The sequence below is a fragment of the Dioscorea cayenensis genome, chromosome 6 (genome assembly GCF_009730915.1).
Source record: "Dioscorea cayenensis subsp. rotundata cultivar TDr96_F1 chromosome 6, TDr96_F1_v2_PseudoChromosome.rev07_lg8_w22 25.fasta, whole genome shotgun sequence".
NCBI classification, from domain to species: Eukaryota; Viridiplantae; Streptophyta; class Magnoliopsida; order Dioscoreales; family Dioscoreaceae; genus Dioscorea; species Dioscorea cayenensis.
In genome coordinates this window covers 21257914-21280999 of record NC_052476.1, presented here as the reverse complement: position 1 = coordinate 21280999, position 23086 = coordinate 21257914, and the positions used below count along the sequence as shown (strand labels likewise).

Sequence of the window (23086 nt, the reverse complement as noted above, 5' to 3'; positions counted from 1 at the left end):
GCAATAGATAAAAAGAACGGAGGGAGTACTAAAAAAAATTATAATAAAATGAATTTTATTGTATCATAAAGACCAGAAAGCAAGTCTGAATTTGTATGTACAGTGGTTGTGAGAGCAAATATTTGTGAAAGTTGGTATCTTTAACAAGCAACTTCCAAAAAATATTTCTGAAATGCAGCAATATCAATTCAAAACAAAAACTCTCTCCATTGCCATTGCATTCCAGCTTAGATTCCTCTTCTACATTGCTGCAGAAAAAAAAAAATGAGATAAAAATGAGATTTTAGTGTTAAAAGAGAAGCATTCAATAATTTTAGCTTTTCTGATTGGATAGATGCATCACCAACACAAATATCAAAGTTCACAATACTTCCAAAGATGATAAGTTTACACCATAAAAGTTGGAAGATATGGCCATCAAAAGAATGTTTGGTGTGCAAAGTTCAGGAACAACAAGTACTTCATTTGATACAATAATCACATGCCTTCATTTGATACAAGCACAAACAAAACAAAAAAGATGTTCCATTATGTTTAAAGCAGCTATCACTGCCATCAAAGATTGAAAGAGTCAAGGCTTTGTCTCTTTTTTTCTTTTGTAGTTCATTCACACAACCAATTGATCAATCAGTAATAAGCCATGATGTAACTAGCAATAAAATGAGACATGATGTCTCTTTTTGTGACTCATTCATGTATCCAATTCATCCATCAATGGCAACACGCAAGTTAACTACACCTAATCAAAATAATTATCCACCATCAATGACACATTATCGAAATAATCGGGTTATTGTCAACTGAATAAGCCAAGATGCATCTCTTTGGTAATTATTTAAGTGAAATAATCACACCCAATTAACTACACCTACTCAATTCACAAGAACCATGGTCCATAATGACCAAAGTTAAAATCCCCTGAAAAAAATCCCTGAGAAGGTGATATATGATACACTAAGAAAGCAGGAAAATGATGTTGGAGAAGAAACAAAAGAAGGCAATGCCGGCCTTATGTACAATCTTTGTGAACATTTGGCAGAAGGACAAGGCTTTGTTGTGCGTAACTGTAAGAAAATTTTAAACTTTCTAGTAAATTACAGTGGTGAAATACCACAAAAATCCCTGTGAAGATGATATATGCTACTCTAAGTACGAAAATTATGTTGGAGAAGAAACCAAAAGAGGCGATGCTGGTGGTAACTTTCTCCTACAAACCTTATGTGCATGCTAGTCAACATTTGGCAGGAAGGCAAGACTTTGTTGTATATACTATATGCATGAGATGAGTGCAAGAAAAATTTAAACTTTCTGGTAAATTGCTGTGGTAAAAGGGTAATTCAAGTTTTTTCACCAGTGGAATCACAAGAAACCTTGTTTTCAACATGAAATTTCTTTTCTTTATAACATCTAAACATAATCTAGGTGCAAACCAAATAATAGTAGACAAGAAGCAGTTCTGGGCCTTCTGGCTAAATGCATTGAGACCAAATCTTATGAATTCCTAGAATTTTCATCCAGTTTGAGCCTTAATTCTAAGTTCCAACTCAAACCTTGAACGAGAAGACCCTAACCTACAAAATCCTCTACATACCTTGTCAATCACATGTATAATTTAAGTTTTAGCAACACAAACCAAATATAGCTTTGTGATTCACCAAGACAATTCAACAATGTAGATTCTGGATAGCAATATGCTCGAATTTATTTCATGAAACAAAAATAGGATACATAACTAATTGACAAACTTCAAGGTGTAAGTTTTCTAAGCATTTACTAATAGGTGAAGCGAAGAACAATGAGTTGCCAATTTGAATACAAATAAACTACCGAATTTTACGAGGCAAAGCATAACAAGTAAAGAAGAACAAAACAAAAATCAAAGAGCAAGCAAACTACCAGAAGCTACAAGTATGAACAAACAATACCTTGCCAAACAATAATAAGGCAGAAGATCACAGTGACAATCATGGCCAATAGATTACTGCTAGAAGACTTTGCCTTGGCATTCTTCTTCCTTTTCAAAGCCTTAATTCTTTCAATCCTTGCCCGCTTCAATATCGAAATTTCTTGTACTAATTTCTCATCACTAGCAACCAAAGACAAAGACTTTGGAGGCCGAGGCGGCTTTGGGGGTTTCTTCAACACCTTCTTCTTCCCCATATCCTCAGCCTTCACCACCTTCTTTTCCAAAGGGCCATCAGTCTCAAACCTCAATTTCAACAAATGATGATGATCATCATCATAATCATCCTCTCGACGGCCATCGAAAGAACTACGACATGAATTACATCCAGAAATCAAAGGTTCTTCAACCTGAGTAGATCTCTCAATGCTCCTGAAACCACTATGAACCCTAATCAACTTCTTCTTCCCTTGATGAGCATTCTGATGGCATTCTTGATCAATGAGAGCCGCATTCATGCCGCTTTCAAGATCTACCAAACTATCACCTTCTTGCAAAGCCTTCAAGTCCATAACAAAACACTAAATCCCACCTTCTAACTCATAAAAATCGCACATTTTCCACCACACATTGCACGAAATTCACAATCAAAATCCATGACAAATCCAATCAATGGATCCGCAAATCAAAAATTCTCGTTAAACATATAACAACTATGCTAATTAAGATCCAAAAATCACTGAAGCATAGAGAAAACCATAGAGGAAGATGAAAATGGCGAATCACAAGGAAAAGAAGCTTACCAATTAGCCCAAAAAAAACACAAACGAAATGGAGAGGAGGGATTGAGAAGGATTGGTTTAGGGTTCAAGCTTGGAGAGATCTAGATTTCAAAAAAAAGGTGGAATTTTTGAAAGTAGATGTGGGGTTGGATGGAGGGAGAGCCTTGAAAAGAGGCCTGAACGTTTGCACTATTATGATCTCATTTTTAAATATTTATCAATTTTTTTTATATATTTATATATATAACATTTATATTGTCCATCAGCTATGCAATGCACCAACTCATGGGATAATGGTTTCCTCACTTTGAATTATTATTTATTTATGGGAAAATTACTGTTCACCCTCAGTAATTTTTCAAAACTTCAAAAACCTCCTACTCTTTACACCACGGGACGACCCGTCAGTTAGTGTTTAACTTCCCCTTTTACCCCTACGTTCACTCGAATAGGTCACGTATTGAAATCCCATTTTTAGTCCCCGAAAAATGGTGGGAAAGGAAAGCCGAAATCACATCATGTTCAACCTTTTGAAGGGCTTTCTACGCAGTTTCGATGAAACGATGGCGAGGAGTTACATTACATCTTGTTGTTCTCCTCATTATCATCACGAAATATATAAATCGGTTTCTCGAGCAGAAAAATGAAATTGATTTCCATCGGATTTGGTCCAGTGCACTTCATCTTCAAATGAGTACTGAGTCGATTTTATTGTCGAGGCGAGCATGTGCCATTATCGTCTTCTCGTTTATGGTTTGTAAAGTTGTATTACGACGAGGAAGAGCGATAATTACGACGAGTTCATTTTCAGTTGTAAAGTTCTTCTCGTTTATGGTTATCTATTTGTATATTTTTAAATAATGTTTTAACTATTTGCTATTATCCGTTTAAATATTTTACTAATATGTTTAATAATTATCATATCCGTTTAATACTTCCCATCTCCGTTTAACATTATCTTTACATGTATAACTATTCATAAGCGATGTAAATTCTCAAAAGTCTCTGCGTAAAAGCGGTGATCTTTTTAGTTTGATCCGAATTGTTGGCATGTGGCACGTGGCGGGTGGCGAGGTTTTGGTATCCCGTGCGTAGAATTAATGACGGCATTAATTCTTATGCGATATTTCATCAAATTCCGAACACCCGTTCGTTCTCATCGATCGATGTCGGCGGCTATGCGTTTAACTTTTTCTCGGATACTGAAGAGTCGACTGCTGTGGACTTCACACCATAAATAACCCGGGAAGAACCCTCCCCATGGACAACCACTCCTCGTAGTCCTCATCATCCTCCTCGTCCTCCTCCTCCTCTTCCTCCTCTTCCCACTGGACAACCACTCTATCCCGAAAGGATGTTTTCGTGAGCCTTCTTCCTTATCTTGAGAATCGATTAGCCAGTAATCACGAGACTAGTTAAACTATCTTTTTCTCGCTCTGAGCGAAGTCCTCATAATTGCACGAATGCGGAGGATTCTCCGTGATGGATGGCGGGAAAGCAATTAAGAGAGCATTTCGACTTGGGTATGAAAAGAAAGTTTTTCACGTGTTGCGTGATTGCGGAGGATTCTCAGAGGGAGGAGATCGTGAAACATCCTTTAAAGACTAGGGTTGACATTTACCACTGAGACTTTTACGTTAGCGTTTAAGAAAATTACGTCGAGTGTACAGGCTGATTACGTTACGTGTTTAACTACTCGGGATCGTCGTTTAAGTCCTACCATGACACATTGATTAATAGTCGTTTTCATGAATGTGTGTTGTTTAACCTTTTTTTAATGTTGTATGCGTTTTGCGGGGTTTCAAGTTGATGCGCTTGTTATGCAACTGGCGTGAGCGTTCGAATGTCATGGGAGCACTTGTTTCGTTATCACGAGGTCGAGTCGTGAGTGTCAAAGTCCAGGCGGACGTTGTAAATGTTGTAAATGTTGTAAATCTTTGTAAATGTTGTAAATGTTGTAAATATTTTATAAATAAAAGCAGAAACAATCGTATTTGTTGTGAACTTACGAAATTTAAGCGAGACCTAGTAAAAAGCAATGTGGGAAACAAAAAGCGTCATTGTAAACAATAGAAAAAGTTAAACAATACTCAAGTTACTCTTTAAACAATGACAGCGGTGTTTAAGAAAAATACGTAAATATGTTTTAAGCAGTGACCCGGGAGGTACCCATCTAGCGACGCGATGTCGATTGAAAAGCATTCGATTTAAACAATAACATATTATTTACATGATATAGACTTTTAGTTAAAGCAGGTTAACTCGTTATTTTAAACACTATATGTATACAGTTTTAAACATAAAAAAAGCTTAGGCGTTTACGAGAGACTCGTGTTGAGTTGAGAACTTTCATTCGACGATGACAACATGTCTTCCTCGCGACAATGACATATATTTCCCTTTTTGCCCTTGGGATGGAGGGAAAAATACCGCCCAATCACATCACGTCTAGTCTAACCTCTATCAGTACAAGCTGTGCACTTTTTGTGTTTGCGATTCGACTGCTTTGTTTGTTCTTTACATCTTCTACTTCTTCTTACGTCGTCTTCGTTTTGTTCTTCATTTCATTTGGTTTTATACGATTTGGTTTTTCGACCGATATATTATGGAGAGTTTTTGTGGTATTGCTAGATTGAGCGGGGAGGGAAGAGTGCTAATGTTGCAGCTCGAGACTTCTTGGGAATTGGTGTTAGGCGAGATATGTGGCGATGGGGTCTCGAAGTTTCTCTTGTCGAGGGTTAAGTTCATCACACAGGATGGATATAAAGCGGTTTTGCTCGATGAAAAGCGATGTTGACTTCAGTGGATGTGTCACGTCCACTCCATCTTCAAATGTCTTTGTAGTTGATCTTGTCGTCGAGGGACGAGAAAAATGTGCTATTGCCGAATCTAATGAAAAGCGAGGTTTTACTCGTTGTAAGTTCCTTTTCTTTTAATTATTCCGGTTATGCAGGGAATTCATTATTGTTTAAATATGTCAGTCATTTGGTTAACATATTATACTAGTCCTTTACGTTATTAGTTAATTGTTTAAGTATTTAATTTAACGTTTAACTATTGTCGTTATCAGCTTAAACATTGTATTCTCAAAAGCTTAACGTATTGATCTTTTCATTTTGGTGAAGTGTTGGCGGGGAATTCGGATTCTGCGAGTGCTCCCGATTCATCCCATGGTGACCACGGCGGTGGGGATGTCTTCCTTCCTCGTCCGGATCATTACGAAGTGTTGTCGTTGGATATTGGTCGAGCGTTTTGTGACGGTGTCGAACATTTCGGGGATGTGCTTGAAATCATGCGATCAAAAGGAATTTTTGACTTCAGATTCGTAAAGAAAGCGAAAAACATCGGGTGGCTGTGGAATGCGGCTGCCCAGATGGTTTGTCGTTAGGCGCCTTCATCATCAAAGAGTATAACAAAAAAATACTTTCAGAATCAAGACAATCAACCCGTCGCGCACTTGCGGTGGTGGCGTAGGTTGACGTCACGTCCGAAAGCGTCGAAAAATGGGTTAGCGCTAGCGGTGATTCGAAGCTCAAGGGCCGTCCCTTATGCAAGGGCCATCGACATTCGAGAAGGACATGTTGCGGGAACATGGTGTCCACATACCATACAAGCGAGCTTGGTTGGGAAAAAGAGCATGCGGGTGGTCCTCGGCAGCGGTGACATCTCCAGCTATGTTTGTTTGCTTTGGTATGTGGATAAGGTGGGCTGAGACAAATCCGGCGGCTTGCGATCGTGGAGAGGCGGTGGTCGTTTTAAGCGTGCATTCTTTTCTTTCGGTAGCGTGTATTGTGGGATTCGAGGGCTTGCGGGCGGCTAGTTCGTTTCTCGATGGTACCCACCTCCTTGGAAAAATATCGGGGTACACTCTTGGGTGCCCGCAGGGGAAAGATGGTAACAATGGTTTTCACGTCGCCGGTATAGTCGACAGCGAGACCCGATGCCGATTGGACTTGGTTCGTATCTAAGTTGGGCGATGCCTTATCACGAGGGTGGAGATTATCATGAGATAATTACCTCCGTGTCGGGACGGGTCGAGGGCCTTGTGAGCGCAGATTCGAGAGTCTTCCCTTCTTCGCCACATGCGTCTTGTCTTCGACATTTGGAGGCCAATTTTATGAAAAGCCAATGTCGGACTTGGGAAGGCGTTGAGGGAGGAGTCTTGGTCATATGCTTCCGCGTTACGTGGGCATCCACGGCTAAAGATTTCGATGATCACAGTGAATGAGCTGCGAGCCGTATCACTCGAAGCTCATCAGCTGGTTGATTAATCAGTCGGATATGGCGCATTGGTCGAATTATCTGTTCGGAGGTGATCGTTGGGGTGAGATGTATTCGAGCGTCGCGGAGTCGTTCGATGCTTGGATCGAGGAAGCTCGTCGTTACCGGGTGGCCAAATGGTCGAAACTCCGTAAGGTCTGCGAATGTTGATTTACACTTAACATTTTGTATTACCCTTTAAACATTCTCAATCTTTGTTTAATTACACTTTTCTGACCTTAAATATTAATCATTTCGTTTATTTAATTACAATAATGTTTTAAACATGTTGGCGAATTATTTAACCATCATCGTCTTTGTTTTAACCTTATTTGCAGGGTTCAAGTTGATCGCATGTTATGTAACAGGCGTGAGCAGCGACCAAATGGGAGACCTACTTATGCCCAGACATACATTGAAGTTAGAGATCATTGTTGAGGAGCGGTAGAAATCTTACGTGTTGAGTCGTTGTGTCGATGATCGTTACGAAGTGATCGACCAATCACGGCAACTCCGTGGATCTCGCCATCGAGAACTTGTTCATGTCGAAGGTGGCGAGTTTATGGTATCCCTTGCGAAACATACTTTGCGCGGCAATAATGCGACAGACACCAGCGTACATCGATTTATGGCGGGTACTTCAGCGATCGACAATTACAAAGTCGGCGTACAAAGAGCTATATTCCCCATACCGAGCGATGGCGAGGCCTTGAGGCGGAAAATCGTGAGCTTCGTTTGCGACCGCTGTGACTAGAAGGCGGCACTAGGGCGGCTAGGCGAAAGAGGATCGAGTGCAGCGTTTGATGTCCGCGAGTTACATTACAGTACGGCGCGAGGATCGGTCTGTCGGCGATCTTACTGATGAAAGCTGTCGCCCGACTAGGCATTGTTAATAAACCGGCGATGAGGAAACATTGTGTATTTATAACTGAATTGAATGTATTTACAGGAGACATTGTTATTTTAAGCGGATACTGCTTTGTAATTTGAAATATTTCAGCTGATGTTTAAGCGATGAATTGAATTGTGTATTGATGGGCGACTTTCCATATTTGGTTAAACAATAAGTGCGTTCATTTAAGCGGAGAAAGTGTTATTTTAAGCGGAGTGCACCGTAATTTGAAATATTTAAAAGCGATGTTTAAGCGATATATACTATATTTAAACAATGAAAGTGAAATGTACACAAGCGCAGCGTAAATTAAACAATGAAATAAAACGAATGGAATTTAACCCGCTATCTGATTCAAAACAAACAAAATTTACATTAAAGGTATACTGAGTCGTGTTCTTGAACAGAAAACAATGAATTGAATTTGTCGGGATTACGTTTTGAAAACAAAAATTGGCGATCGGATATACTAAGACATGTTATTCAAAAAGCAATTTAACCAGCTGTGACGACCCCTTTGTCATGAGGCGCATGTGCCCTCCCTCCTTAAGTATCGCGGGTAACATGCCTGTAATCCCGAGGTAAGGAGCGTCATCTGCGGTGGCCGTAACTTCTCACCCACGGTAATTGCTCGATAAACCGCATGGCGTGGGCGAGCGCAGATCGGCGCTTCCTTGTTTTTAGGCGTGGGGTTTTACGTATGCAGTCCTGCGGGTACTACTGTCGCCGACTCGCCTAACTCCATGCTCGGCACGAAGGTCGAATAGATTCATTGTCGAGATATGCGAGTCGAGATTAGAATACTGGGTTTAAATACCAAGCAGGATATTAATCGGACGTAATTAAAGAACTTACCATGTCAACAGCGTCCTTATCGTACCCGGACATGAAGAATAATACTGTATTCTTGATTATCGTTGTCGGGGACGACGGCGTGGAAGTGGCCATTCATGATTATCGGGAGGATGATGATTTGAACTTCATGCAGGTTGCGCGAGCGTCCCGATCATAGCCATAATTGTGTCAGTAGTGCGTCGTCCTGCTTTGGCATAAAGCGGCATCAAGCGGTCGATGATGGGCGCGCTTCTTGTGAGGATATGGCTCTTTGCTCGGTGACTTTTTGTATTATGCATCTAAAGGCGTCCATCACATCATCGATGACCGTCTCCTTCCCCCTCAGCGGGCGATGTATAACTCTGTCGGCGTGTGGTCTGTGGCAGTCATTCTTCCACGGCGAGTCTTTGAGGTTAGCGATATGAGATATTAGAAGACCATATTGATAATATTTAAATGATATTATCAATTGTTACATGATATTATATATAATTAAGCGGTAAAGGCGAAACTTAAATGATAACATAATGGTATTAAACACTATTAGGTAATAGTTAAACACTATAAGAAACCCTTTAAACAATATCATAAAAAGCGTTACACTTACCCGTCCATAGTGCGATTGAGGAAGATCCTCATCAACTCCACTGCTCGTGTTGTTAGAGGCGACTCGAGGCCACCCATTTCTTCTTCTTGGAATAAAAGCTTTCAGAGCCGTATGGTCGATTTTTGATTGGCCTTGATCGTCTCTCGTTGCTCGGTCGGGGTCTTCATCGGCATCTTCCTTGGATCGCGGGGGCGATGGCGGCGAGCATCAGCTGCATGAACCATCCTTACATTGTTGTTCTTGTTGTGGGATTGTGTAGCGCGATCTTGAGGGCAGCGGCGGCAACATCAACCTGAGACCTTCCTTAACTTGTTCTTGACCTTGAGGATTGTGTCCGTCTTTGATGCACTGATCTCGGCGGCCCGATTCAGCGGGATCGGCGATTTCATCGAGAAGAGTCGGCGACCTTCTCAGCGGCAGCAACCCATCATCTCGATGTCCTCCACCGTCGTAGCCATGTCATCAGCGGCGACGGACTCGATATGACGTCGACCGTCGATGGTGTTCTTATTGTTTCATCGTCGGTAGGCGGTGGAGAGCGAGGCGATCGTATTCTCCTCTTTTCTGAAGTCTCTTGAATGTGGCCGCCTTGGAATGACCTTCCCGATGATGTACGTACGTAAAGTCGAAATTCCAGCGCCTCGTTCGTCCGGTGCCCGGTTCTTTCGAGGGATAGGCGCGGCCGATTTGTGAAACGTCCTTCGGCGCCTCGCACGGCGACAAGCGGGAAACTTCGGTCGTCAATATCGGCATGACTGCGTAAGAGTTGCGGTGACATCTTCTCCCAATGTCACGGTGGAAATTTCTCAGCGATCGGGAGGTCGCCATGGTCGGGGGGCCCCCGTCGTTGTCGTGGTAGGGAGGGTTGTTGCTAATCTGCTGGGGTAGGGGAGGGCTTCTCGGCGTCGAGAATGCGTCTTGGCGTGGTGGAGTGTGGAAGTAGGAGAAGCAGTCCAGTAGCGACGATGAAAGGTCGCCCTCATCCTCGCCGAGCTAGTGGTTCGGGAGCGATGGCGTCCGATCAGGTCGGTTGGCGCCAGACAAATATTTCTTCTTGACATTAGTCGGGAACCATCTCGAGAAACTATATATTTAAGCGTTATAGAATATCATTAAGCGGAGAGCGAGAATATTTAAGCGGTTATTAATAATAGTTAAGCGGTAAATACTAAAGTTAAGCGCTATGTTTAAACATTAAAGACTTATGTTAGACATTGTCCATGATTTATTACCTCTTTTCCATCGAGCGATGACAAGCTCGTTTCACTGCGTCGCTTGCTTAGGTAAGTACTTTTCACGTGTAGCGGCATCATCGGGATCTTCGCGAAGCGGACTTTCTTCCCGTTCGGTCGACTCGTAAAACCAGGGCGTTAAGCGCGGCCAGAAGCGACCCTTAATGTACCACATGTTGGTCTTCTTCCGGCGCATCTATCTTGCGCTCGGGCGGCTGCTGGAATATCCTCCATGAAGCCCGCAATGCGTCGCTTTGCGCCCGTGCAGTATCGCCCGATGGTGGTAGATCATCGGCGTAATCAGCGATCCGATTCGGGCAAAGAGCATGATGTATTTGGGAAGAGGGCTGTCCCGTGAGAGATACGCCATCGAGTTTGACAAAAATTATCTTCTTCTCCCCTCGTCGAACAAGTTGCGCTGAGGTGCTCTTGATGGAGTCTCTGTGTCTCTCGTAGGGTCTTTGATGAGATCTACAGGCCTTGAGCGGCGACTGGTTTTCTTCTTACGAAAGACCAGCTGCGTCGCCATAGTCAGCCGCGAGACGAGAACGAGGGCCCACGTCTTGAGGTGCGAAAGCTTCGGCGAGCTTTCCCCGATCTGAATTTATTGGTGCGACCATCGTACCTTTGCAAAAGAGAATCAAGAAGGGCCCTACTCTTGGTATATGGCTTCGGCTCGATGAGCAGCGCAAGCGGTGTCGCTCGAATAATCTCCCGAGTGTCGGGTCGTGTTAACTTTTCGATTCGACTAAGGTCTCCTGGCCGGTGTCAAATAGCAGCGCCCGTTAACTAGGTTGACTGCCGTAATCACAAACTGCGGTATTGACAAAAGTTTAAGCGTTAATATAAGGTTTTTAAGCGGTAAACTCTCGGTTATTAAGCGAGAGATATAAAAATGTTAAGCAGAGACCCATTTTGTTAAGCAGAGGGCGGAATACTTAAGCAGAGACAACAAATGTTAAAAGCTGCAACATCTCATTTCTTAAGCGTCGACCTCGTTTTGTAAAAGCGCAGACCATATCAAAGCGAAGCGGAAATGTACATTATAAATATTACACAAATCATAACAATCGAAAAAAACTATTTCGATAGTGTATACATCTGAAAATACAAAAACAAAACAAAACCCTAACAGAAATCTCCTGTGAGACTAACAAAAACCCCGGTAGAAATCCCTACTGAGACTTGATATCTTCCAACAAAAAGCAGAGCACAAAGCAAAACCGAAAAATCTTTCTTTGTAGTGAGCGAGTTAACATAAAACCAGTACTCAATCTGCTTGGATTGCAGCGATGAAATGCCAACTAGTTGGCGGGGGACTTCTCCTTCGAGATCTCAGGTGGAAAGGGAAAAAGGCGATGAAATGAGCAATTCACGGAGGCTTTCGGCGGTAGAGAACGACTCCGGAGGCGAGCTGAAATGGAAAAGGCGAAGACATGAGGTTGAGAAAAAGCAATTAAAGCGACTCCAAATAAATTAGCTCTCGGGGTTACCCTCACGGAAAACCCCCACTTCCTCTCAAATCGCCGAGATGGCTGCGACCCACGACTCCCCATGCAAGGGCATTTTCGTCCAAAAATTTGAAACTCACTCAGATTCGCATCAGATTCTAGGGGGTTTGGGGGTTTGAAAAACATAGACTTTTAAAGGAGGGGTTTTGGGGGATTGCAAAAACTAACAGTGTTTTTAGCGATTTCTAAACTTAAAGGGTTTTTTTTGGCAATTTCCACTTTATTTATTTTTGGACAAAATATCAAAATAGTTCTTTTATTTTGCGTTTTCCGTCCTTTTAGATGAATTAGAGAGACCTAAAAAGATAAAAAACAAAAAATAGAGGGCCCATTTTGATATTTATACCTTTATTTTTTAACAGAGTGAATAAATAATAATGACACAGATAAAAAAAATATATAAATTGAAATTCAAATTTATTTTTTCAATAAAAATATAAACACTTTATATATATATATATATATATAATACTGTAACCAAACCCTCATTGATTTGGGATAATTATTTTAATTTAATAATAAAATTTTTAATCTTTTTAATTTTTGAATTGTTGAGGTCATATGTGGAGAAAGTAGTGAAGGTTTCAATTGGACTTGGGCAATTGCTAAAATTGTAATAAATGGTTTTTATAAACACATTAATTTATATTAAGTTCAAAAAAATAACTTTTATTTAATTAAATTATTATGTTTTAAAAATTCCTAATTTTTTTTGCTTGATTTAGTTTTGGCGTTTTGTTTTCATTGGAAAATTATAAAATTGTTCTATAAGTTTGAAATTAGAAATAAATTTAGATATAAATCTTGATATGACATTTTCATAACTACTCAAAAACATTAAAACCATTAATTAATGTGATATACATATGCTAGAACGTTCCCTTCACAGGCAACGGGTAATAATATTAATTCACCAACTAGATTTGTCAGAAAATAAACAGCCAAACTCATACATAAAACATGCAAGACGACTTGCCTTGATAATTTATAATAATAATAATATATTATTATTATCAATAAGTCAGAAGTACATCTGGTAAATATATTACTTTATTTTAATAATATGACAAACCACCACGTAATATCACTACACTTTCATTTTCATTATGATGACCTCCCATGTATTGATTTACTCTCTTTTATTTTAAAATATTTATCGTCTAAAAATATTGTACAAAAATTAAAAATATAATTAATTTTTTTAAAATTTAATATAAAAATCAACCAAATTACTAAATATGGATTATAAATATTATTATTCTTTTTATTTATATAATTTAAAAATTTAAAGATAGATAAAATTTGATAATAAATATTACTTTGATATTATAAAACAATAACTATTTTAAAATAATTTTACTACATGTATTTTTATAAAATGGAGAGAGTACTACTTAACTAGTGCGCAATGATGACCATGGATTAAAATTCATATAAAAGCATTTCTAACATAGTAGCATTCAAGAATAACTCCAAGATTACTAATTACACATCGAAAATTGAAGTTGCAGATGCTCACTATCTACATATGGTTGGAAACTGCAACAGGTTTATTCACCAAAATAAAAAATAAAAAATATACCAAGAGCTATGCACACCATTTGTTCATTTATTAGACAGAAGACTGGAACACAGACCAAACTGAAAATTATTAGAACTTGAATATTGCAGCACCACTTGATGGCTTTGAAGCAAAAGACATAAGAGCCCAGGTCAGTGTTGCTCACAATTCCCTTCTCAATCCTTGATTGGTAGAATGATTCCTGCAATTAATATCAGTTTTGTTAAACTTCGGCATACGATAAGTAGAGTTCTATAACAACATTGTTCCTGGTTTCTTTGTTTGATGCTTACAGGTTTAAAAAAAAAAAGACGAAGAAAATTGTTAGATGAAGCCAGTAGGTGTGAAAGTGGTATAATTCACTTCAAAACAGAACAAGTAAATGGACAGTGTCAATATTGTGCTAACTATAAAATGGAGGGAAAGCACCTTCAAGTTGAGAATGAACTGAGGAACAATGCTTTCTTTGACTAATGCAACAGCACAACCACCCCATCCAGCACCAGTGAGTCTTGCTCCAATTGCTCCATGATCTCGGGAATTCTTTACAAGCTCTTCCAACTCAGGGCAGCTAATAAAAGAAAATCAGTCATGTGAAGGATGTTTAAATAGTTTAACTAATTTGTAGTAAGCATGAGACTGAAAGGAGAAAATGGTGAGTGGCAATATGCAAGGTGTCCCAGGTTTAATTAGCTTAGGACAATATCTGCATTGAACCCTCTGGTATAAGTATCGTTGCTTAGTAGCAGCATTCATGAAATACATGAAATCAAGAGAATTCTGTTTATAAACATGTCCTAATCTTTATATGCAAATTTTAATCAGAAAGTCTGAGAATGTGTACAGAGTGTCAACATACCTGCATTCATAGAGTACACTGCAGCTGTAGTGACTATCATTCATAAGGTCACCGAGCTGTTTCAGCTTCTCCTCATCGCTGCATGTAAATCATATCGGTTAGTCTTTTATAATCCATGTAAATAAAATGCAACTCTTGATTTTATGAAAAATGACTGTTCAAGTAATGAAGCTAGTGTAGAAATACCAAAACTGAGTACACAGATCTCCATGATCAGGTAATGAGCTCAACCAATGGGGTCTCTAAGGATCTCAAAAAATGTTCTTTAATCATAGGATATTGTACAAGCATAGTATTTAGCTAATATGTAGCTTGAGAATGCTGGGCGTTTGCTGTGACTCTATGATTGATTGTTTTCTTCAACCAAGTGATAAATGGTAAAATGTCTAGCATAATTGCATATTGGTAATTGAAAAAGCTATACACATATTGAATTCAGCTGCAAAATTAGGTTAGCAAAACACGCGCGCACACACACACACATACCAAAATGCTAATGTACCAGAGAAAAACAAGACAATATACAGAGAAGCATCTTTTTGATGAGTGATTACTCTTATGAGTGATTCCAAATCTTAATGCTCAAGTATAAATCCAAGACTTTAAATTTGGATGCTACCTCAATGATAAGTACATCTGTAATACAGGTACCATACATATGTGAGTTCATAATATTTCTCAAAAGAATAGAAATCATGCACAACAGACCAAGATATAGTGCAGTATTGAGATCATGATTAACCTGGCGTCTGAGAGCACAACATCCCTGAATGCATAGACACGCCTGGCTTCAGAATAAACGTGGGATGCACGCTGGATCAACAGAATTAATCAGATACTATAATTAGAAACTTCAAAATCTAAGAAAATAAAGCACGAATACAAGTAATGGCCAAGTGTTCTTGGATGCATTTCATCAGTCTTACAAAGTGCCCTTTATGTTGAGCAAATGAATTTTGATTTTGCGAAAAAAAACATTTCATATGGTTTCAAGAGAATAATGTGAAGAACTACTATAGTATTGGTATGCTCTAAAAACTGCAAGGGAAGTGATCACAAACTACTATACATGTATATCGTTTTTGTTCTTTATTTTATGTAACTTGCTCCTCAGATTTCAGAACTACCTGAAATAGCTTAAAATGCTTAGCAGCTTTTAACACATCCAATGAAGATTTTGAGTTTGAAAAAACAGACGTAAGAGCTTCCCCAATAATGTTCTCTATGTCATCAACAGTGTAAGGCTCCTCCTTTAAAAATTCCTGCAGAATAAGATTGTGATACTAGACTGAGAAAAAAAACAAAATAATAATGATAATAAGAAGAAAAAATAGATAATAGCATATCATATGATGGAGACAGATTCTACTTGACTAATTTGGAAATTTTCTCAAGAAAACATACAAAAATGTCAATCAATTATCAAAGAAAACCAATCTACTATTCAACAGAACACTAATAACATAGCCCAACTCCCTACTAGCCAAAATAGTAAACTTTGTGACGCCTTGAATCTTATGGAAGTTGTATAGATAAAATGTGATATCAAATCAACCCTGATGAACTATCAAGTGGATCAGACACTTCCAGAATATGCATGCTGGCTTCGTAGGCTACATTTCAACATGATCTATAAAAGAACATAAAAGAATACATACCTTGACAGCTATTCCAGGATCAGAAGACCCACGGGTGCCAGCAAATGACACACACATTCCCTCTACATCTGAGAGAGTTTTTGCTTTGGATATAGCCTCCTTTGGTGCCATTCCTAGCTTTACGCCAAGGACAATCTGCAATGACATTCACAATTTCAACAATTATTGCTTCAAATATGAAATAAAGCCAATTAGAAGTAGCAAGTTGATTCATATAAACAGGACATTTAAGGGAGAAGACAGAACCATCTGTACATACACATTAAGGAACTTTAAGTGGAGAATCTGTTAAAAACTTATTAAGGCTTTAACATAGTAGGATAATACAAAATCAAGAAAGAGAAAGGATAACAAACAAAAGAAGCAAATCCTATTGTGTGAATAAACAACAACAAAAGCAATGTGGGATGTCACAAGTGAGAATTATATATTGGGGTTGTGGCAAAAGTTTTAGAGATAAAAATAATAAAAGCATCTCCTTCTATTAGAGATTTGAGATTTGAGATTTGAGAAAATTAGTTTGCCATCCATAAATTTTACATCCAAACAAATTAAAAAAAAAAAATCAAATAAATGAATATATTCAAATTCAATAAGTGCCAAATGACTAATCCATAACTTCAAAAATTGATGTGCAAGTCATATGTTTAGACAGTAAAAACAAAGAAATCAGTATAGTCTACCAACCCTGAGAAATCAAAGATTAGAACTTACAGATGCCAAACGGCATTCCACAACACGGTTATTATAGTTTGTTGCAGCAGTTAGTGCTTTTGGAGATTCTGCTAAGGAGTGAGCAATCACAAAAGTTCCACCATCTGGTAATTGTACATCAGTAGCACGGATAGGATTAAAATCTATCAGCTCGGCAAAACCAGATTTGGCCATGACAGAGATAGCCTGAAACATAGTCCGTATCAAATCCAGATAATTCATTTTCATTACAAGCTCAAATTTCCAATCAAAAAAGCAAAATGGTTGAAGAAAGCAAGCTTGGTATATAAACAACCCAGATACAAAACCAAAGATGTGACACCTGGTCCATGCCTCCAGATTGTGTTCCGATGTAGCGTTCACATTCACAAGTTAGTTGAGCAATTTCTTTCTGAAAATTGAATTTGAAACTAATGAGAAATTTGTTTACTAAGAAGTACATCACACTGCAGAAATGCATTACCCAGCATTACTGGAGATTTATCATAACTAAACAGTCTAAGATTCACCAAATCAGGTGCCTAAATAGCCGTACGGGTGATGCATTATAAATGAGATCTTAAAAATTGATTACCTTAGGAAAATTCGCATCAAAAGCAGCCATTATAGCAATTGTGGCAGAACAAACAAAAGCAGCGGAGCTTGACAATCCAGAGCCTAACAAGTCAGTTAAAAGTCAACTATCTCTCTAGGAAATAAACAAATACTACTATCGAAATTAATAGAGGGCGAAAACCTGTAGGAACAGTCCCATCAACAAGTACGTCAAGTCCAACGACCGCACCAAGCTCAATCTTTTTCAATCTAGCAAACTCATAAAAGCCCTTGTACCTGAACATATCAAATGATTATTACTCAATACACCCAAACACCAAAGATGTAAATCAATGATAACAAGAGAAAACAAAGGCAGGTAGCAACAAAGCAAGAATAAGTGACAAAAACTGGGTTGATCCAGACTATAATATTTGACAAATCAAACCATCAAAGACAAATTTTGTATGTATGTTATAGTATGTCATTCAGTTGTTCAACAAGTGGAAAGGTATGAGAATCTTGTCCCTGCTAATCATACATTCTGACCTGTTACTCTTGAAGTCTCTCATCATAACTAGTCACCAAGATGGTGCTAGTGTATCCAAATAATAGGATCAGATAAAGTTCAAAACTTGTTTCAAATTTTGCATTAAGTCAATTTGATATTTATTCCAATTTTATAGTACAGTGTCTATAGTTGAATGCATAATTGAGATTCAAGAGGTCGAATGAAATACAAAAATAAAATAAGCTTACAGAATTTTGTAAGCATACAAAAATTCAGCACTAGATGACACATTCCACACAAAAATCTTGATGAGATGTGATTCATGTGAGTAATGTCTCACCCGCAAATAAAATAATGGCCCCATCTATGATTCTTCAGATCTACATCCTGAAAAGAAAACAGGCCCACGCACATCAGATATCATTCATCAATAAAAATATCTCCTAAAAGCACTTGGAAAAATGTGGTCATAAATCATCATGCCCGGGGCAAACTACACAATTTACCATAAAATTCATGTTGTAAACCTCAACCAGGTAAAACAGGGTAAATTTCTTATCCATGCATGAATGAACTAAGAATACAGTGACCACAAACAACAATATCAGTAACCATGAAAACATCACATAATCAAAATAATCATATATATATATATATTCTATTACACCTGATTCGGATCGGCAGGGTAAGTACAGAGCGGGTACTTATCATTCACATTGGCGATGCGAAGCTCCCGAGGCTCATCCTCTCTATGCTTCCGGATGGCAATGATAGTATCCTGCCGTATGGCCATCGGCAACACCGAGTACCCCTCGTAGTCAATGTGCTCTCCGATCAAATTCACCCTACCTACAAACCACAACCAAAACTCGTGAAACATCACCAATCCAGAGCCACAAAAACCACAAATCAAAGATGCAACCAAAATTAACCTGGAGATCGAGCAAAGACGTCCGGTGATTGCCCGAAGACGTCGGTGAACTTGGACTTCAGTGTCTGGAAACGAAGCTGCGCCTCCTCCAGCGGAGAGCCATCCCCATAGACAGGCTCCAGCTCCTTGTAGATCGGGATCGGCAGGTCCTCGTGCTTCGCCATTGAAGCTAGGGTTAGGGTTCAGCGAAGAGAGAGAGAGAGAGAGAGAGAATGCGCGAGCGAGCGATGAGAACGAAAACGATGGATTTATCGAGCGGTGATTAAGAGATGAAAGAGATCGTAGCCGTCCGTTTTGCGAATCATGGATCAGAGATCAGGGATCTACAAGAGCGGTTTGTGGCCGTTTTAACCTTTCGACCTTTTCCAATGATTCAGATTCATATATATATATATATATATTTATTTATTTATTTATAAATATATCTGCTTTTTAGCGAATCAATCCTTATTTAATGATATGAATTATCATTAGGGAATCTTTTATTATTTTATTATTATCAGTAAAACTAATAATTAGTTCCGAACACTGATTTTTTAAGATATATATATTTATATATATTGAGGGGGTGTAAATGAGTCTAGCCAAGTAGAGTATCACCAGGGATAAACTTGGCTCGTGTACTTGAGTTCATTTGAGATATGTTTTTGTGTTCATGCTCGGTTCGTTGAAAAGCTCGAGTAGCTTGAGTAACTAGAGCTCAGCTTGTAAAACTCTTTTACGTTGATTGGCTTGCAAACTCGTAAAAACTTGAGTAGCTTGCTATAAAGCTCAGCTCATAAATTAAATATAAAATAATTTAATATTATATATATAGAAAATTTGTTTAGGCTTGCAAACCAGCAAAGTAATTTTGAGCTCGAGCTTGGCTCACCAAAGTAAACGAGTAACTTGAGCTTGACTAGGCTCATGAAAAATAGAATCAAATTCGAGCATAGATCTAACTGATCTCAAATAGCTCGACTCCTTTACACCCCTATATATATATATATATATGATTATTTTTCATGGCAGTACTTTGATTTCTTCAAAATTACTCTTATTGTCCTAATGCATATAAATTTTATTAACTAAAAAAAAATTATTATTAAAGCTTCATTTATTATAGTTTTTAAAAATTTGCTAAATTCTTATATGATGGTAGATTTTTTTTTTTTTGTTTTGCTATGAGAAATTAAAATAATTCAAATAATAAAAGTGTTTTTAAAAAAATAATTTAATGGTTAAAATTCATTAAATTATTTCTTGGGGGGCTAGCTGTAAACTTTCACTATTTTTTAAAATTATAAATTTCATATAGACTTTCATTTTCGTGTGTCCCGCTTTGCGAAAAAAAAAACGCGGGAAATCGAGAGTGAGAGAGATCGAGAGGGAGAAAGAGAGATCGATCATCGATGGCTTCTGGATCGGAGCCATGGAGCTCGGAATTGGGGGAAGAGAATGGCTCGATCGCGGAGACAACGGACGTGGAGCTACTGAAGAGGGCGTGGAGGAACGAGAAGGCGGCGCCGGAGATCCTCCAGTTCCAGACTGCCCTTGTTCTGCGAGCTCGCGAGCAGATCCAGTTGCTGGTATGGCGAGAAGTTTTAATCTCGTTGATTTTTGCTTTGGATTTTGTTCTTATTCAGAGTTTTGTGGGATTTTTAGTTCTAGAATTGAGATATAGTTGCTGGTACTGTGTGAAGTTCTCAGCCCTTTGATTTTAGCTTTCATTGAGAGTTTTCTTGCAAATTGTGGGATTTTCATAGGTTTTTTGGAATTTGGGGTTCTAGAATTGAGATGTAATTACTGGTATTTTGCCAATTTCTCATTCCTTTGATTTCTCTTTTGGTTTGGTATTCGGTTTTTTCTTTTCAATTGGGGATTATGTGTTCAAGAATTGGATTTTTTTTTCCTCCAAATTTTTAGAATGTTTTGGGGCGAGTTTGATTTTTGTTGTTCCTTTTCGTTTCCACAGAACTATGGCCTGAACTAGTGGTAGTTTCAGGGATTTATGTGGGTTTATTAGGTTTAGAAGGTAATAAAGCTATTACTTTTTTCTCGTTGTGAATCATAACTAAGAGTGATATGAATCAAATGTGATAGCATTGAATCGCATAAGCCCTAACCCTAATTTCAGTTTCCAGTTTCAACTGGTATTGCTCTTAGGAGCAAATCACTGGTGCCCCATTTTTTATTCTTAGTACCTACTGTTGTGAACATTTGCACTGATTTTTGAACACCAATTTGCTTTAGAGTTTTAATTGCAAAACCTGGGGTTCTCTTTGAATTACCTTATTATTCGGGAGATTTTTTGAGTGTTTTTGGGGCGAGTTCCATCTTTCTTGTCCGTTCCCATCTCCAGAGAATCATATCTTGGAATAGTGGGAATTTCAGGGATTTTTGTGGGTAGGCAATAAGCTATCACTCTTTATCGCTGTGGATCATCAATGGAAAGTAATTTGAAGCAAATGTGACAGCTTTGAATTGCATAAACCCTAATTATTGTTTCAGCTTCAACTGCTATTGATCTTAGGAAGAAATCATGGGTGGCCTTTCTTGGTTTCTTAGTGCCTAGTTTTCTGAATCTTTGTACTGATTTGGGAAAATTAACTGGCTCATCAATCCTTAGCTTGAAAGTGATTGTCTATTTCTTTTCAATGGTGACCTGGTTCTACATCTAAATCAGGAAGGCACAGTGGAAGAGTTTGTGGAGAATGGTGTTGATGATCTAGTTGTGTCTCTCTACCAGATGGATTTGGATCGCTCTCAATTTCTTCTCAGATCATACCTTCGTCTTCGCTTGCAAAAGGTTATTGCACTCTCAAAAGAACTTTTTGTAGGGTTTCCACTTAGTCTTTTGTCTTGATGAGATTTGGATAATTTTGTAGATAGAGAAGTACATGATCCATATCTCAAAGACCAACCTTTGGAACAGGCTATCAGATGAAGAACAAAGGTTTGCTAAAAGGTATAAACAATGGTTGCTATATCACAACTCTTCTGAGTGTCATGAAGATGAACTATTACTTGTTATATGTAGGTGCACTGATATCATGGAAAAACATCTTGAACAGTCAGTACTATCACGATTGCCATATGGCTATCAATCCATTCTCAAGCAATCCATTTCAAGTGAAGAAGATGATATGGGTATTCCCTATATGACACCCCTCCTTTGCTCTTGTTAATTAACAATTTAAGCATTCATCTTTCTGGCAATTGTATCACATGGCTGCGCGTATACATTTGAAAAATCAATTACATGTCCATGAAGAACTTCAGCACTTGATAATATCATTCTTGCATAAATAGATAAATTTCCTTTTGAAGATGATACATTTGAAAATTAATTGCATGCCTGACTTGCAACACTTGAGGATATTATTCTTGTATAAATGTATAAACTTGCATTTGAGGATTACTTTTCCATTCTAGGTACTGGAGGATTTTATCTTTATTTAAATTGCTTGCATATTTATGAATACTCCAGTTTAAATGGATACTATTGTTGCATAAAATGATCAACTGCTTTATTACCATAGCAGCTTATATTGGTACCATTAACTGGCTTAATGTCAGGTATTGTTTACTTTACTCTGCTGATTGATTTGCCTTCATATATGAATTTAGTTCCAGAGCCCCAGTTAGATACCTTTGTCTTCTGCAAAACTAAGAATGCTGTTGGAGCATTCCAACTAGACGATACGTAATGTCTCAAAACTCTCTACTCTACATATTGTTTCTTGCTTTTCTTGATTGTGAGCTGAAAGTTATTATATTTTACTGCACTGTAGTGGGGATGAGATGGTCGACTTGGTCGCGGATGATCTCTATGTCCTACGATACAAATCCATAAAGGGTCTAGTTGAGAATGGGCAAATCGACCTTGTTTGATTCAAAGAAAGATAGCTATTTGGTGAAGCCTTTCCAAATATATCTTATAAATGCCATGCAGTTTAATGTAATCATTGTAAAAGCTTTTTTTCAATCAGTACACTTCACTTCACTTGCTCTGATGTTGTATGTCTAATGAAATTTTCACATGTTTGTGTTGTCTTTGAAAGTTTGTAATATTGATCAAGGTCATCTTTTTGCTTGTTTCAATTTCTTTATAGAATTTGGAGATTTAGATTGTTCTATTTAAGCAATGAAGGCTCTCGCTAATTGTTCACATTTAGCGGTTCTGATAATAATTCTTGATTGTTAAGGCTCAAACTAGAGCATTTTATTAGCTTTTAAAAAATCCCATTATAAAAAAAATGCTATTGATTACTCTAAGGAGGAAAAATCATAAATAATTTTAAAAAAAATTAAA

The 23086-nt window shown here is 38.1% G+C and overlaps 3 protein-coding genes across 5 annotated transcripts; 1 reads left to right on the top strand and 2 right to left on the bottom strand.

The window, feature by feature from the left end:
• Positions 1–73: 73 nt before the first annotated feature.
• Positions 74–2853, bottom strand: LOC120263352. 3 transcript variants are annotated; one of them, XM_039271209.1, is made up of 2 exons: positions 1926–2853; positions 74–248 (listed from the first exon to the last, which is right to left on the bottom strand). In XM_039271209.1, the coding sequence occupies exons 1-2, from the start codon at positions 2473–2475 to the stop codon at positions 241–243; spliced, it is 558 nt and encodes a 185-aa protein (XP_039127143.1). In that variant the 5' UTR covers positions 2476–2853; the 3' UTR covers positions 74–240. The 3 variants fall into 3 exon arrangements, with proteins under 3 accessions (XP_039127143.1, XP_039127142.1, XP_039127144.1); XM_039271208.1 differs by lacking the exon at positions 74–248 and having other exon boundaries at positions 1409–2498; positions 2707–2853; XM_039271210.1 differs by lacking the exon at positions 74–248 and having other exon boundaries at positions 1409–2463; positions 2707–2853.
• A 10596-nt stretch (positions 2854–13449) lies between these two features.
• Positions 13450–18980, bottom strand: LOC120263412 (galactokinase). Its single transcript, XM_039271300.1, is given in 14 exon segments — positions 13450–13717; positions 13719–13784; positions 14012–14153; positions 14442–14519; positions 15184–15254; positions 15569–15703; positions 16100–16234; positions 16814–16999; positions 17136–17204; positions 17388–17470; positions 17550–17644; positions 18199–18245; positions 18526–18707; positions 18791–18980. Coding segments are annotated over 14 exon segments (1497 nt in total). The 5' UTR covers positions 18954–18980; the 3' UTR covers positions 13450–13672.
• A 56-nt stretch (positions 18981–19036) lies between these two features.
• Positions 19037–22875, top strand: LOC120263413 (DNA replication complex GINS protein SLD5). Its single transcript, XM_039271301.1, has 7 exons — positions 19037–19123; positions 20090–20360; positions 21458–21580; positions 21660–21739; positions 21812–21921; positions 22402–22477; positions 22566–22875. The coding sequence occupies exons 2-7, from the start codon at positions 20184–20186 to the stop codon at positions 22663–22665; spliced, it is 666 nt and encodes a 221-aa protein (XP_039127235.1). The 5' UTR covers positions 19037–19123; positions 20090–20183; the 3' UTR covers positions 22666–22875.
• The last annotated feature ends 211 nt before the right edge of the window (positions 22876–23086 follow it).